Raw genomic sequence first — 16783 nt, 5'->3', positions numbered from 1 at the left:
AAGAGATTTAAAAAGACAATGATTGTTTACTTTAGAAAGCAGATAAATAAAATGTCAATGACAGCAAAATTTGAAATTACAAAATGAGTCAGAGAAGGTAGATTGGAAGTTTCTCCCTGTCCTACAGTGACAGGAAATACTCATTCAACATTACAGCAAACCAAAACCCAAGGAAAGCAAGCAATGTTTCACAGAGCGCATAACCTCACTGTGGAACCAGTTGGGAAGCAGGAATTGAACAGGACTCAATAAGCTATTAGTCACTGATCTGGGTATCAAGAAACCCTGGAGTGTAGAGTGCTAGCCAGCATTTAACTATTAGAAATTGGATGATATCTAGCATGCAAAGTTAGCTATTTCTGCACCTTCCACCCCTGCCTGCCCTCTTTGATATCTACCCCTACTTCCTCATTAGTGGGTGGCTCTGGCTCTTAATCATCTTGTCCAAAACAAGCTATTAGACTATGTGGACATTGAGCTTTTCTCAATGTGTGCTTTCATAAAGTGTGGTTACTAGCTAGCTGGCTGAGGGTTTTTATGCATCTTAAATCTTCTCATCCTTCATTTGGAAAAACTTCATTATATTGTATCTCTACTTCAGTATTTTTGCTTATTTGAAATGGAATGACAACTTAATTTCCACCTGCCAAATTGTTTCATCTATTATAATGTGGTTTAAGTGATAACTGAGGGGTTTTATGCTCTTGAATGAAGGGTTAGCTTTTAGCAATCTTTCTATGTCAGGCTAGGTACTCTGCTGCCTTCTTCACACGAAAGCAGTAATTCACAGTTTACAAATACCTCCTCCACTCTTCTCCTAAGTGTCTCCTATGCAGAGACTGACAAAATGAAAGCTGGCAGTATGTTGACAAAAATCAAATTAAATTGCACTTGTGGCCTAAGAACGCTTGGACATGGAATATCCCCAATGTATAGGCTAATGCAGTGATCTTCTGTGCCACCTCCATTCCTTCCTGCCCTCCTCTACCTCCACATCAAGCCTAGCTCATAACTTGCTTTCTTCCTCCACAGAAGGGGAGCTGGAGGCTGAGTGGCTGCAGGATGTAGGTTTATCTACACTGATCTCAGGAGCTGAAGAGGAAGATGGCCAAGCCCTGCTGTCTACTCTAACCCGAACACAAGCTGCTGCTGTACAGAAGAGGTACAACACCTACACACAGACCCTGAGGAAGAAGAACAAGCACACAGTCCGTGATGTGCGAGACATCTTTGGCACCAATGACTCTTCTGTAAGTAGCTGATGCATCCATGGGAATGCTTATGAGCTTAATTTTTACATATTTTGTAAGTAGCTCATGAAGGCTTCTATCAGACAGGAATCCTTTTCTGCTAACGATGTACAGCCAGCCAGTAGCAGTTCCTCACACTAAGTCCAGGCTTTTAATGCTGTATTTGCTAAATTTTGAGAGGAAGGGAAGATACAATAGATGGTGCAGTTTTGTAAATAACCTGTAACATAATGTTGTATCTGTTGCCAGTCTTTCTCCTGCAATCTTCTATCAAGACTAACATTTATTCCCTTATTTTTTGGAAATTGGTGAGTTACTCTTGGCAGATATTCAAATTTTTGCTGGCTTCTGGGGACACTTGCTATTTACTCAGCAGTCTCAGCGGTGAAGTAAAGCTTCTCTAATGAAACAACTGGGGTTCAAATATGCATAAGCAATTAAACACCTGCCAGCACGATTGCAACTGGTACACTAGCAGTTACATTTCACTTACATAGCAAACAAAAATCTATTAACAGTCCATTTGTTTCATGGCTTCAGAAACGAACGCTTCCCCTGGTGGCTTCATCCACTTTTCCCTGAGGATGGCTCTAAAAGCACCAGTTCTCCTCACTTCACATTTTGATTTTGGTGAATGCAGTCAACTGTCTGAATTTAGTCCAAAGCAAAATGCATGATTTTAGATGTGTGACTCTTGATATCTTAAACAGGAATGACCAATAAGCTCACAAGTTCACCTTTAAGAATTAAAGTTTTTATCATTATAAAACTCTAGGAAACACCTTCTGTGAGAAATTGTTTTATGTTTTTCTATTTGTCCTACCTTCTACTCAAGGCTTGGCACCCTAAAATAATTCAAAAATTAAATAAAATAAATAGCAGCTGCATAATTATTTTAAGATTACAAAAATATAATGGTTGGGGAAATTCTTTTTTTGTCTCCAATTTAAGTACCTGGGTTCTTTAGAACCTCTTGCATATATCCCATAAATATTTCCAGAAGCACCCAGTAGTTTCCTGTGGGCAGACTTTCTTGCATGAGAAATCCTTAGGCATGTTTGCATGAACTTTAAAAAGCTGATGGCACTTCTTATTAGATTGGCACATTTCTCCTGTTTCAAGTGTCTGGAAACCTAAATGCATTTATAATTTTTAATAATGCTAGCAAAGCTTACACTTTCTAATAAATTTAAATCAGCCAAATAAACGTTGTGTCCATTCTCTCAGAGAGACACGCTATTGATGTTTTTTTGACCTGCTTATTTTTCTCCACTGTTTTTCACTTGCTAAAGGAATCAGAAACTTCTAATCCATTGTCCTTCAAATCATTGTTTTACCTCCTCAGAAATTCAGCTCACTTACTTGTTTCGCACTTTGAGAACATGAAAGATAAGGCAGAAGAAGTAATTAAGACTTGTAATTCTTCTTCCCACAGAAATATGCAGTTCTGCAAGGTACTTGCCTAAATGTTAAACACAGATGCACAAACACAGCTGCAGAACCCACCAACACCTCTCTCCAACAGACTACAAAGCAGATTGTATTTCTAACAGCCCATAAGGTTCCCAACAGCCTTGGACACTTCAATTAACCATTACTCCTATCTCTGCTGCTTATTATGGGATTTAGAAAGCTCATCCTAATTATCAGCTCTTCGGGGATGGACAGGTGCATTTTCAGAATGCAGCAGACCCGCATTTTAGGGGATACTTGTGTCCCAAGCTGAGGTTGATTCTGAGCAGCCCTGCATGAGGCATTCCCAGCTGAACAAGTCCCTCATGCTCTGCTGAGTCTTTGGGCATGCCATTACAACCACTGGTGAACCCTTATAATGAATCGGTTTGGGAAAGTGATCTGGATTTAAAAGAGCACAGACCAAAGAGGAAGAGCAGTAGGGGATAGGGGGGGCAAATCTTTCCAGCACAGCTGCTACAGAGAGGCTGGTGAAAAGATGGCTTAAAGTGACATGCAGGAGGTTCTTTACTCTCCAGTCCTGCTTTTTTTGTTTGTTTGTTTGTTTTGGTGGTGGGAGATAGCAAAGGGGGTAGAAGAAAATGTGTTGCAAATAGCAAAACAGCTCTAATTGCTTCACATAACTCTATAATCCTTCCCATTAGTAGGATGGATTTACACTTTTCTTCCCAACAACCTAAGCATTACAGGAGCCCAGAGGGATGGGGTCACAGGATGGATTACTCTCTTCTGTGGCTAATGATGAGAGAAGAGGTGATTAGCTCACTGGGGTAACCTGAGATGAGATTTACAGGATGACTGAAGCTGTATAAATAGTTGTCATCCAGAGGGTGAGAGAGAGAGAAAAAAGAAACAGGGAGAAGGGGAGTGGAGCGGAAGAGTTTTGCCCTCATTTCTTTTCTCTGTTCTGAAAAAGTCTGTCTGGTGGGCTTTTTGCCTGGTGGCCAGCCTCTATATAGGTAGGTCAACACAGAGCAAAGGGGGCTCAGGCAAGAGTGTTCCCTCAGCAGTCCAAGTGGACTGAAATGAAAGCCACAATTCCTTACTTTTTATTCTGCTGGAAAGGTGCAGTGATTGCAGAGAGTAAAATCCATCATCTGTGGTACCTTGCCCCCTACAAGAGTACCTCAGTGGAGCACCTTGCCCCAGCTGAAGTGCTTCTGCTCTGTTTCAGGCAGTCTTGCACTCAACAGGCTCAACTGACAGCCACAGTACAAGGATTTAAATTGGGTGGTTTATTAATCACAGTGGCCTGATTTTTCCTATTGCTGGTACCCTGCTGTTTCCATCAGAAACTATCAGCTCTGCTAGTGCTCAAAGCCTAGAAAAATCAGCAGCAGAATACAAATGGGGAAAAAAAAATAAATTGATTTTATTATTGGAGGGAGGAAGTGAAGCAACATGCTCATTAACAGCCCATCCCTGTATGTTGTGATCAACTAAAACTCCTCAAGAGTTCTCAGAGCATTATACTTCAGCAATGCACAAGAAAATCTTATCTTAATTAAAGAAGAATCACTAACTAACCCAGAGCTATTTGCATGAAAAGACAATCATGATGACAGCACTTGGAAATATGAATTAAACCAAAGGACTGGCAAGCTGTACCCTGACTAGAGCTATAAGACTACCTCTTTTGCGTTCATTTTCCTTAGCTAGAGGGCTGACAACAGGATTTGGTTGCTTTGGTGCTCCAATTAATTGTTTTTACATCTTCTACAATGAGGGTAACCACTAAAGAACTATCTATCTCATCTCCATCTTCTTCTTGCTGTTCTAGTTCCCTCTTCCCATTGGAAATTCCTGTGTACATTATGCTAGTAAACACTGGGCTCATTTTTAGTATCCGATCATGAGAATTGTCTAATGAATCACTTTCAGTTAGAAATCAGGATATATGAAGTCTTGCCTTGACAGGAGCCCCAGCCAAAGGAATAAATCTGTCCCAATTTAATTAAGAACACAATTTGACTGTTGGCCTTTTGCATTCATTAAGATATGAGTTGCAAAGCATTTTAATCTTCATTTTTACTAAAGAAACAACATGAAACTTCCAAATTAATGCAATATAAAGGTTTTACTCCCATACTCCCAGCCCACCCTCTCTTTGCATCATATTATCCTAAGCTTTTTTTTTTTAAAAAAAACAAAAAACAAAAAACAAAAAAAAAAAAAATAAAACTCCTGTTGATTTCATCTAGAAGAGAGTTCCACAAAAGACACAAAGGTTTTTCTTATACATGTAGTTCCCCCGTGAAGGCTGGGAAATGAAAGCAAGAATGTGATGCTTTTAGTTACCCTGATATTGTACATGGCTCATGACATCCATCTGCCACAAGCTCAAGCAGCCTCCAGGCTCTTGCAAGCACTGCTGGGTGGGAAACAGAGCTGTGCTCTCAGTTCCCCTCTTCCAGCTCCCCTGTGCTTAGCAGAAGCCGCTTGCTTCAGCGTCTTCATTATTGATTTCACCTGGATATCAAGGCTGCAAGGATTTTTTCTTTAATAAACTTGACTCACTGTAAATCTATTCTGAATACCGTTTGTAGGGTCAGACATTCTGCACAGTGAAAGTGAGCCAGTTGCTAATCATAGAACCATAGAATATTTACCTTTAATTCCTCTATCTGGATCTCAAGCAGATTTTAAGCAATGTTTGATTTTCCAAAATTGTAGATGCAAGTTTAACCAACCCTTCCACTTCCATACTCCCACCTGAAATGCTCTTACTTTTTATGTCTTAAAAATGTTTGTAAATATGTTATGGAATTTGTGCTAACAGCGTCCTACAGTTCTCCATTAAAATATATAAATAAATAAATAAATAAATAAGTCAGTGGTTTGTACAGTCTGCTGGCAAAGGAAGTCTATGTGACTCAAATCCTGTTTGCTGTCAAGTTTGTAGCCCATTAAATGGACTCTCTCAGGAGAGATCTTATTCATGTTACATTTGACTTCATTACCCAAATAGCTCAGAGGATAAAACTGAATAAAACAACTGCAGTGTTATTTCAGGTTTCCAACTGGAAGAGCTGCCTGCCTCTTAAACATCTGACACATTTTTATCAGGGGAAGACAACAAATACTGCCCTGAGGCATCGCTGCTTGTTGATAAACTGCCAATTTAACAATTCAGAGAGCAATTTGAAGAGCTGTTGCTGGAGGCTCATCGGGGCTCTCAGCTGCATGTTCAGCAAGCTGGGGGCTGCTCCTTAAGGCTCAGGGGGGTGAGGCAGCAGATTGGTGGGCTCCAAGCAGGATAATAAAGGACAGCCAAAAAGAATACAAGGCTGGCTGAGGGCATTGTAGTCATTTTCACTGAGTACAATTCAGAGCATTTTTAAATTACAGCCTTTTTTCATCCCCAAATGTGCAGGTGAGCTGCAATACCATCCACACACACACACATGCACACTCAGATTAGTTTTTATCAGTCCCCAAATTGCTGAGCATAAGGGCAAAACCCAGTAGCCAGAGAGGTGATTCTGCCTGGAAGTCACCCACTATGCTCAGAGCCCTTTCCCCCACTTTCACACAGCACAGAATGATTTATGGAGCAGAAAGAAATGAAGTTGATTATAAAAAAAGATCATTTTTTTTCCAAAAACTGTATTTTCAGTTCTCTGCTAAAGTGTTATTATATAGCCTATTGGAGGACATCCATCAATTAACAATTCGCAAGTGCCCAAATATCCTGAAAGGTAGCGAATAGCCTGGTGTCTGCCAGGTGCTTGGGATGTTCAGCATGTGTCAGAGAGTCCCCAAAAAGATTTGTGACCAAAGCGATTAAAAGCAGGATGGATTACAATTTGACAAGGACCTTTCACTTAGTACAATTACGTACAGCAATTTATTTAGCTAATTTCAGTCATTATACAGGGCAGGACTCATTAGCTACAGTGAGCTGCAATATCACTGACCTCAACATGATCCAAATCTGTGCAGCCTGGGGAAGATTAATTCTCAGGCTCAGCTATGAAAAATGTACTCTGGCAAATCACAACAGGTTGTTTAAACTTGGCAAAGGATGTAAGCTGAGAATGATTTGCTGTTGCTTAACTGTAGCAGTTTCTGTCCATAGAAGTTGACTTTCACTGTAGTCTGATCATTTTTCCTTGCCTATCAGCCCACATTTGAGACAGTTCCAGTGTCACCAGTTCCTTCTAATGGTATCCAGCTTCCTGGGCAGAAGCCAGTTTGGAAATCAGTTAGCTGTGAGTATGCCAACGTGTAACCAGTGTTCACTTCCTCCTAGAAAAATGGTAGACAGAAAGATCCTTTTGTGGTTCTGAGGTTAGTCCCCTCTTTTGTGGTGGGGCTGTGCTACATATATTTTCTTAATATCATTGTCAGCTTATTGTCATGTAGGACCCAAAGTTTCCCATTCAAGATGTTTTTTTAAAGACACAGACTGATGTCTCTGAGGCATCGATGTCTAAAATGTACTGAATATTGCAAGGCTTGGAATGTGAAAGTAACCTCCAAAGGGTATGGAGCAGAAGTTGCCAAAAATATGTCTCTCAGCAGTATATTTTCTCGTGGCAAATCATAAAAAGAAGGATGCATATGTCCTCCATATTTCTTTTCCAGTACTGCAGAAATTGTAATGTTATAAATTTATTGTCTTTCTGGTTCTCCCCTATTATTCTGCTATACTAATGGTGTCGGTTTGGACACCCATTAAACATTTTGCCCTGGCAGTTATTGGCAGTGCTAATGAAAAGGATAGCTCTGCTCTACTCGGTGTCCAGATAGCTGTCAGTAGCCTTCCAGGGAATGTCCATCTTTTATTTTGAAAGCTCTTTCCATCACTACTGTTCAGGGCTTACCTAAAGGGTTATTAAGAAGTATTATTTTATTATTAATATAATTATATTAACTTCCACATATATGGAGTGTCTAAACTAGTCACTTAGATGCTTAACTTTGGATATAGTGCCACAGACGTTTTCCTTGGTTGCAAAAGCTGTTCATTTCACTGTTCTACTGATACCTGTGCCCCTCAAGCAGTTGTATTAGAACAGATTTAGTAGCAAATGGCCAGGGCCACCACAGTGAGTCTGTGATACCAGATCTAAGGATGGAAAGAGAGATGGAAAGCATCTTAAAATTCTTTGGCCATTGGGTAATATCTGAGGCCAAAGTTCAGAAGCCAAGCTTACCTTTTTCATACCAGAATTTCAAAACAAATGTTGCTACAACAACATATGTTGGAAAAAAAATATCTGTAAATGAAATGATTCAAAAATCATGGGGCATACAAATGCTTATAAAATATATAATACTTTTTAATTCACCTTCTGATTTCCATGGGTTTTGAATGCATTTGGGTCACATTAGTAAACTCATCTCTGCAGTCCTGGGGGCTGAAATTTTATATCACTTTCAATGGAAACTGTGATCTTGTTCCAATTGCACGAGTCTAGGAGCTGGACTTTAATGGAAAATGTAAAATTGTCCGGAAATGTGAGAGATCAGTCATGAAAGTTGGCAACACTGGAACTCATGTATATTATCACACTTTGGACTCCATGACAATAGGGTTTTTCTGTACTTGACTGTACTGATCTCAAAAATTTTCCTTTGATATCCACTAATTTCAGGAGGCAACCAAATTTCAGAGTTGTACAGTAAGTCATTTCATAGTATCTATCAGAAATTACAGTAAAAGTAGTGTTTTTGCAAACTAAGATTGTACATTGAGTCCTGTTTTGGTGCTATGCACCTAGACTAGCAACTGTGAGAAATGTGAGTGCATATGTGTGTGAGCATACAAAATGTATGCGCAATGTGTATAAAATATATGCACAATGTCCTTTGATTGTAAATAAATCAAGACTGACGTGAAAATGTGTCAACATTTTTCTATCTGATATTTTTTTTTTCTCAATTGCTCATCACACAAGTGCCAACACTGTTTGCTAGCCTGGATAGACAAGGACAGAGTACAAAAACTTGATAATTTGTGATAAACAGGAAGTTCCAACTTGACTATTTTTCTCACGAAAAGCAACAAGTTAAATAATCTAAAATGAAAATAAGGGTTTTATTTCTAAGGGGTTATTTCCTCCAGTCAAAACAGGAACATGCTGTGTTTTACACTGAAATTCCTCTTTGAAGCACTTCCTTTATTACTTTCTCAAGATTTTTGTCATCTTGGTTCAATTTTTTAATGTCCTGAATGCAAGCATACATTTGGTGTTCATATGCAGTATCCCTTATTTTCAGCTAATAGCTGTCTAGACTGTGGACTAGATAAAGGCAGCCCGTCCGTAACAGAAGAGCTCTCCTATGAGGTCTCTTTCTCAGAATCCATTACAGTCCTTCCAAAAACCCAAGAGTGGACGAAAAACCAGAGGTTCAGAAAGGAAGACTCTGCTTTGCCTGTAAGTTTGTTCTCTATATATTTCCTCAATGTTTGTGGCTGTTGTTTTCTTTTTGTTTTGGTTTAGTTTTGTGTATTATTTTTTTTACCCATTAATTTCCTGCTTTATATGCCCAACACATTGGAGGCTGTTAAGGTGCATTAGCTGTTCTTTGCTATGTGTTCTTCATGGCGAATCCGCATGAGTTCTTTATGCATTCTTCCATGCTTGCCTACAGTTTATGACCGATTCCCAGAGAGGTACCAAAGATAAACTGGATATTCAAGCCTGATTTTCAGATGTACCCATCACAAATGAATATATGTAACTCAATCCACAAATATTGTATTACCTGCACATTTTTCACATTGAAATGAAATTGTTACTGGCACTAATACCAGCAATCATTTTCATTATTGGTCTGCTTTCCTACTTTATTCCCCCACAGATTATCTGCCTTTGTTAATGCATAGATTTAAAATTGCTCCACAGATGAAGGAGGGGAAAGCAAGCCTTAGTCCTGCAGCAGTGCTGATTGCCTCCAATCAATATTCTATGCAATTACACTATGGGAGACACTGCATGAATGGCTAAAGGAAAGTTAACCATATCGTGTATCATCCAACAAGACCTACAGTGAGCAGTCATGCCATTTTCTGGAATTATTCCTTGTATTCAGTAGATAGCTTTCTATTTCCATCAGCCTTCACAGCTTCCATTACTAACAACTGGAACTTTAGGCTCATGCTCCAGATATCAACTCTTTACTGAGATGTCTGAAATAGCTGTAAATTATTTGTAAGCATTTCCTGAATGTTATGGCATCCTGTGGTCCTGAACTAATCCGAAATTGTTGCTATCCACACAGACATTGAATTGTCTGAGAATTATCCATTTGTCTATCTCAGGCACCAACAAGGAAGCAGAACTTTAGATGCAGAATTAAGCTTCCTTGTTGAAAAGAGGGATAAGATACCAAATTGATTGCAACTGTTATGAAATCCCTGTGTTTTGTTTTTTGTTTGTTTTGTTTTGTTTTTGTTTTTCTGTGGTATGGTTAACTTGGCATCCTGTGGAGAATAAGGTTATCTCTGCATTCGTCATGACTCTCACAAACCAAGAGTTCCTCCTTGCTCCTTGTAATAGCAAACCTCAGACCCCAGCCTTTGCTACTACACACACACACAAATTGTTCTCTGCAAGCGCTCTGACACTAACTTTCCAGTTGATAGATCAGGGAAACTGGTGACAAACAGGGAAGAGAATAACCACTTTGATTATTTTGGACCCATGGATGCATAATTGATTAGTTTTAGAAAAGGCCAGTTTTGTGCTTGAGGTGAACTATCCTGCATGCAGGGCAGCTTTCTGTGTGCTTGGAAGTTTACACAAGAAATATTTCAGGTCATCGGAGGCAGAGATACTCTAACTGTAATTGTAACCATAATTGTAGCTGTTGGTGTTGGCATTTTTCTTAGCTCATGTGTTGCCACTCATGGTATTTGTTTTTTTCCCATAATGGCTCAGACTGTAATGGGACCCAGCAAAAAATCACCTCTTGGTCTGTTATGCAGATCAGTCACCCGTGCTCTTAAGGACTGTCCAAACTTCCTCAAGGTGGGCCAAAAAGTGCAAATTGAAGTCTACACATCATACTTTTTCTGGGAGCTTTCTTGCATGCTAGTATAATCAGCATCATGGATGGCATATACTGAGCTACATGTGGAGAAATTATGTCATAAAATACCATGTCCTCTGCAGCTTCCAGAGGAGCCAACTCAACATCACTTGCCCCATAGGGTTACATGCAATTTCGCCAACATGGAAACATAATTAATGTGACTTAGCCAAAGATTTCTTAAAATTAAAGTCAGTAAGCATTTCAGGCCTATCTAAGTAAACCATATAGTAAATCATATAGTAAACCATATATACAGAGAAAACATGTCATACAATATCAGACATGATTCTTAGTCAAAGTACTAGTTCTTTAGTTTTCAGAATACCACAGCCATCTTTGATGCTACATAGCATGACTCCACTGTTTGTAAGAAAAATCACTGGAAAATAATGACAGAAGACATGACAAAGAAGCATAGCCCCAAACCTTGTGTTAACATTGTATCACATTATTGTGACCCTAGAAGTCAACCAGCCAATATGAAAAATCATTGTAGCTACCCTTTGTAATCAGTTTTGGAGAGTTTGTCATTTTGTCTTGGTATGCTTAGTACTTGCAAACAGACTTTGTTATTCTCTGTTTTATTCTCCATCCCCTCAGGAAACATATATATATTGTATAATTTTTTTTCCCGAAGATGACTTACAGTGCTTTTGGACATTGTACATCAATGGGGCTGAAAAAAAATAGAAATTATTTTTATCTTCAGAAGGCCATGATCCATATAGATCTTGTTGTATTATTAAGTCTCAGCATAAGAGCAACAGTAGGGTTGCTGCATTTTGGGGAGTAAAGATTGTGGACTAAAATGCCCTAAACATCTTGCAAATACATTACTTATTCTATTCCCTGCGCTCCCCAGTTATAGTTAACCCCTATTGAAAAGCTATGTGCAGTGCAGTTCAGGAAGACTCAGCCCACATGATCTACATGTCCTTTCTCTTCTCCTACTTTTGAAATCTGGTGTAAATTTTTATTTATTTTTTTCCCTGTCTTTTTCTTAGCATGTTTGGCTGGATTGGGTTAAATATATTGAGTCCAAATTTGTTTAAAATGGGAGGACTGGGAAGAAATCTCCAGAAGCAAAACACTCTAAAAAGATGGGTTTCCACACAATTCCCTGAAGGGAAGAGATTGTTTGCAACGGTGTTTATTTGTACCTCTGACTAACAATCACTGGTCTGAATTACAACTAAATTAAATATATATATATATATATATATATATATATATATATATATATATAACACCAAAGTTACACAAAGCTTTGGAAAGCATGCTTTATACCATACTTTGTTATTATTTCTGGAAATTGTGTCAAAAACTGTTGGGTATTTGTTCTTTCTGACATTTGTAGAAATTGTTATGGTATGATGCAATACTCCTGGCTCACGTCCATGACACTGCAGCTTCTAAAATATGTAGACATCTTCACATGCCCAATATTACTAAGTATCATTTAGTTCAAGCCTACTTGAATAAATCATTTCTTAGCTGCTAGAAGTCATTTCTATGTCTAAATGCTTCTTGAGCAATAAAAAGTGCCAGTAAAGAGTCAGGTTGGCATCAGGACTATCTGATTTTACTGCTGGACTTTTTTCAGATCTTTACTCTGAATTCTCCTGTAAGACCTCATAAATGAGTAGTATTATGCAAAGCAGACAGGTACTCATCCCTCCCACCACCAATAGATATACAACTATATCCATGATGAAATGTGTCAGTTACTTAAACAACAATCAAAGACACTCTGGGGGAGGAAGAAGCAAAGCAAGGTGTAATATACTGCTAAAACTGGCAAAGTTTAGTTAACATGTAGCTCGTTCTTCCAGCCTAGAGTACTGGCAGAGCACTGAGGTTAACATCTCTGCTCCAGTGACACCAGTTGAACTGCAAGTGAACATGGTAAGCAAGAAGCTAAGTTCTGTTTCAGGTGGACGGAAGTTATGTCAACATACCAGGCTAATATATAGGGTTGCAGTTCAGCTCTTTGGTGTTACCCATCTACCCTGACTTCCTTTTAAATATGAGCATTTCTTTCAAAATAAAAATTTACATGCTAAGATATAACCCATCTCTACTGTAGAAATTCATTGTTCGGAAAAGCCGGTTTGGACTGACAGAGGTTGGAGATCTCTCTCCTGAAGACATGAAGAAGATCCGCTACCTCTCCTTGATTGAGCTAACAGCCTTCTATGATGCCCTGGGAGTGGAGCTGAAGAGGAACCGTGCAGAGAGGGTGCGGGGACGAGGTACTGTTCCATGGCATCTGTGTGGCAGCCACTTGGGCACTGCTCAGCATTACTAAAAAGATATGTACAAGTCTGTGTTTGCTCTCTTTCATATTTGTTGTTGTTATTTTTAAGAAAATGGTCTTTTTGGAGTCCCTCTAACAGTGTTGCTGGAGAATGATCAAAAGAAGGTTCCTGGAATAAAAGTTCCCCTCATCTTCCAAAAAGTGAGTATAACGTGACCGTCTAAGCCACTAAGATGGGCATTTCCATCATTTGCACTGACACCCAGAACACACATCAGATAAGAAGAGATGCAAGCTTTGCAGTTTTCAAGGTGTCTTCTACAGGTTTCTGTATGTATGTTGTGTTTTGAACACCTCATGACAAAGAGACAATAATTGCTTCTTTTGCATTTTCGCTATGGTGGGGACCTCTTTCCATTTTTCAGTTGTGTGGCACTATACAGTAAACCTTGCAAAACAAATGTCAGGCTTTCTGTTTCCCTTTCTCTTTAAATTAGAGAGGCAGGCAAAATTGTGTGGGTGTGTGCAGAAGTAGCACAAGTGACTGCTCTCAAAAGTTTTAATTTCATGTGAATTCAAACTGCAGGTATTACTTAGCTATTATTTGCAGAGTGGATGTGGTATCTTCTCCTTGAGGTTTTTATGACAAGCTACATGTCATTTATGTAAGTCTTTTGACAATACATTGACATCCAGCAGATGTCTTGGAGACAGGTACACAGACACAAGCACACATACATTTACACAGATTTACAAGAAGTTGACAATACAACAAATTTCAATGTAAATACTTAGGAAAGGGGAAGTGGCAAGGAATGTCAGGGGAAAGACTGACAGATCTTGGATATTTGCATGACTTTGCAAACAGCTTCATGGGTCCTTCCAACCTAGACAATTCTGTGATTCGGTGTCCTCTGTCAAGTTACTGTTGAAAATTAGAAGGATCCAACAGTTAGAACAGAAAGTAGAGCTGGTAGCAAAACTTCAGAGCTATATGAATAAATACTAAGAAAGATTTTTTGTTCTTGTTCATTCTAATTTCTGTTAAATCAAAACTTTTTTTTTAATAAAAAATTAGAATATAAAGCCTATTGCTCTATTCACAGAAATTTCAAAATAAAATATCCTGTGATCATTTTCTAATCTGAGTTCTCAGGTCCCAGAAACATATGTTATCTATAATCCATTCCATTGTGCTCTTCAGGGAGAGACTTAAACGTTTCTCTGAGGTTAATTTTCCTTCAAAACACCATTGTGTTTAACCCAGTGTATCTACCCTTTTATTAATACATTTATGTGTTGCTTGTTCTATAGCAGTGCCAAGTCCCAAATCAAGGACAGAGGGGCCTATTGTGTTATCAGCTTTCCGTACTCTCCATATGGTGGATTTCAGGGTCAGGAATATAGAGATCAAATTAGGAAGGCATACTTACATGATCTGGCTTGTTTTCATTAGCAAATTATTTAGAAATGTATCTTTTTCAAGTTAGTTTCAATGAGACCTAGGTTGGAAAAAAAAAAAAAAAAAAAAAAAAAAAAAAGCAGTATTTTTAAATACTTCTGAGAATTTTCCTGGGTTTTTCTTTATTTTCAGTTGCTGCTCAAGCTTGAAGAAACTGGTTTAGAAACTGAAGGAATTCTTCGAGTGCCCGGATCTGCCTCCAGGGTTAAGGTAGACGTTTGTGCCAGTTTTCTGTCTCCCGGACCACAGCTTCTGTGTCAAATAACACAGTACACAGAAATACTCACTGCACATAAATACTGATGTATGTAGATCAGCATTTCCAGTCCTACCAGTGAAAGGGCAGATTAGTTCCTGGGAACCAATAAATCGCAGAGCATGTGGTCTATTGCTTTGCATTTGTTAATGTTCTATATAAAGCATAGACTTGATGTTGAATTGAACTAAACATTGAGCGATACTTTCAGTTTAGCTTTGTCATCCAAAATTGCTGTGATCTTATCTCTTTTTTAATTTATTTCAGAAATCCAGTGTTGTCAAGTTGTGCTGACTTAAGATAAAGATCTTATTCTATGTCATTTTAACCTTTTTGTCATTTTGTTTCTCATTTGTCTTCTGTGATCTTACAATTTTATGTTCCAAGTGAGAGAGTTTTGGCCTGTGTTCATTGTTTGGCAGCCTAGAATGCTGTATTTTCACAGGCTATTTGCAGGCCATGAACACAGGCTAGCTGGTAGCCAATAACCTTGGCTCTACCACTACAGTGCAGTAACACTTGGAAACGTTTCTCCAGACTAACTCAATTCTTATTGAGTGTGGCAGTGTGACCATTCTTGCTTTCTGAAGCAGGAAGGCTCAGTGTGGTGGCACATGCACAAAGACTAATGTTGGGGATTACTAAACACTGATGGGCTGGGTATCGTCAAAAAAAGCAACATCATGTGAAATACACCAAAGATAGGCAGTGGCATCCCAACTCCCTTTGTCTTTCTGGATTGATAAAAGTATTCAGTACCTTGCAAAGTGCCACATCTTGAAGAAGAGAACTCCTAATTTGTCCTGTACTTGTCAGATTCCTCATTTTTTTCATACAAATACTTAGAGTATTATTTCACACAATCTCAAATTTCTCTGATGTCTCTGGGGACATTACACAGCAGGGCTGTGCTCTGCCTAATTAAATGACTTTCTTATTCTTTGCATATAGAGTGCTGTGTCTTGTTCACTCCTTATTCACAGCCTTTACCTAGGGAGATTCTATGAGATACGAGGTTATCTGCAACTTTCTTGTACTGGGTAGTAAGTCAAACTGTCCACATAAATGTTTTAAATTATTTGAGTCTTGGCTTCATTTAAGTCTGTCCAACAACCCAACCAGAAAGAGAGAGGTTGTTTTTTTTTCAAAGTAGATCCAGATTTCATCCTTCAAAGCCTTCATACGTTATTATGACATTATGATTTGAGGGCATTCCAATTTTATTTCAGTCTTGTTTGGAGAAAGAAAAGGCATATGGAAGCAATTAAAATTTAAATTTACTCTTCTGTAAAACAAAGAATAGAAGAAATAAATACAACTTTTCCTCTCTAATCTAGTCTCTAATCTAGTTTGTAACGAAAGCTCCAGTGAACCAAAAATGCACAATAATCTACTGTGGGATCAGCCATGGTAAAAAAATGGCCAAAAAGTTTTTGAAAGCACTTAGATGCATGTGTCTGTGGGTGTGTGTATGCTTCTATGTATAAATATCTCTATATATTCTTGCTTGTGTAGATATATGTACACATATACACATATGTGTATACGTTTCAAAAATTTTGCTTTGTATTTCTACTGCTTTCTCAGCAGAAAAATGGAGAGTAGTTCTTCTCTCCTCTTGCGATTTTGATAAGGTGAGGAGAGGAGTTCTGTTCCACATTTCCCAGTCAGTTACCAAGAGAAAATTTAATCCAGGTGTTTATATGGTTTATGAGCAAAGGATGTGAACAGAGGAAGCTGTGATAGCCCAGATTACAAGAAGTAAAACGTGCTAGTAAAAATGAGATTGTAACATTATACACAAAATCCTGAATGAGTTTCTATTTCCTTTTGTGCCAGCCATTTCACTTCATTATGTGTGACCATATTTGATATGTAATTTCCTTCCATTCAAGTGAGGCATGGTAAACAAAATTCATTTTTGAAAGCTTTTCTGTCCAAATGGACTGTTTGTTTTGTTTTGTTTTGTTTTATTTTGTTGTTGGTAGTGTGGGTTTTTTTTGTTTGTTTGTTTATTTGTTTGTTTTTTTGTAGTAGTAATG

General features: G+C 38.4%; 1 protein-coding gene across 4 annotated transcripts in view; it reads left to right on the top strand.

The window, feature by feature from the left end:
• The window catches only part of ARHGAP28 (Rho GTPase activating protein 28), a 75744-nt gene that overhangs the window by 45822 nt on the left and 13139 nt on the right, over nucleotides 1-16783 (top strand). For all 4 annotated transcript variants that reach the window (XM_032180962.1, XM_032180961.1, XM_032180964.1 and 1 more), the window contains 6 exons: nucleotides 1033-1250; nucleotides 6847-6934; nucleotides 8949-9106; nucleotides 12853-13018; nucleotides 13133-13224; nucleotides 14618-14695. In XM_032180962.1, the coding sequence (XP_032036853.1) occupies nucleotides 1033-1250; nucleotides 6847-6934; nucleotides 8949-9106; nucleotides 12853-13018; nucleotides 13133-13224; nucleotides 14618-14695 (800 nt within the window). The remainder of the gene's footprint in view (nucleotides 1-1032; nucleotides 1251-6846; nucleotides 6935-8948; nucleotides 9107-12852; nucleotides 13019-13132; nucleotides 13225-14617; nucleotides 14696-16783) is intronic.

Source organism: Aythya fuligula, chromosome 2, assembly GCF_009819795.1.
Source record: "Aythya fuligula isolate bAytFul2 chromosome 2, bAytFul2.pri, whole genome shotgun sequence".
Classification (NCBI taxonomy): Eukaryota; Metazoa; Chordata; class Aves; order Anseriformes; family Anatidae; genus Aythya; species Aythya fuligula.
Note: the sequence above shows the minus strand (reverse complement) of the source record. Positions and strands in the feature narration are given on the sequence as shown.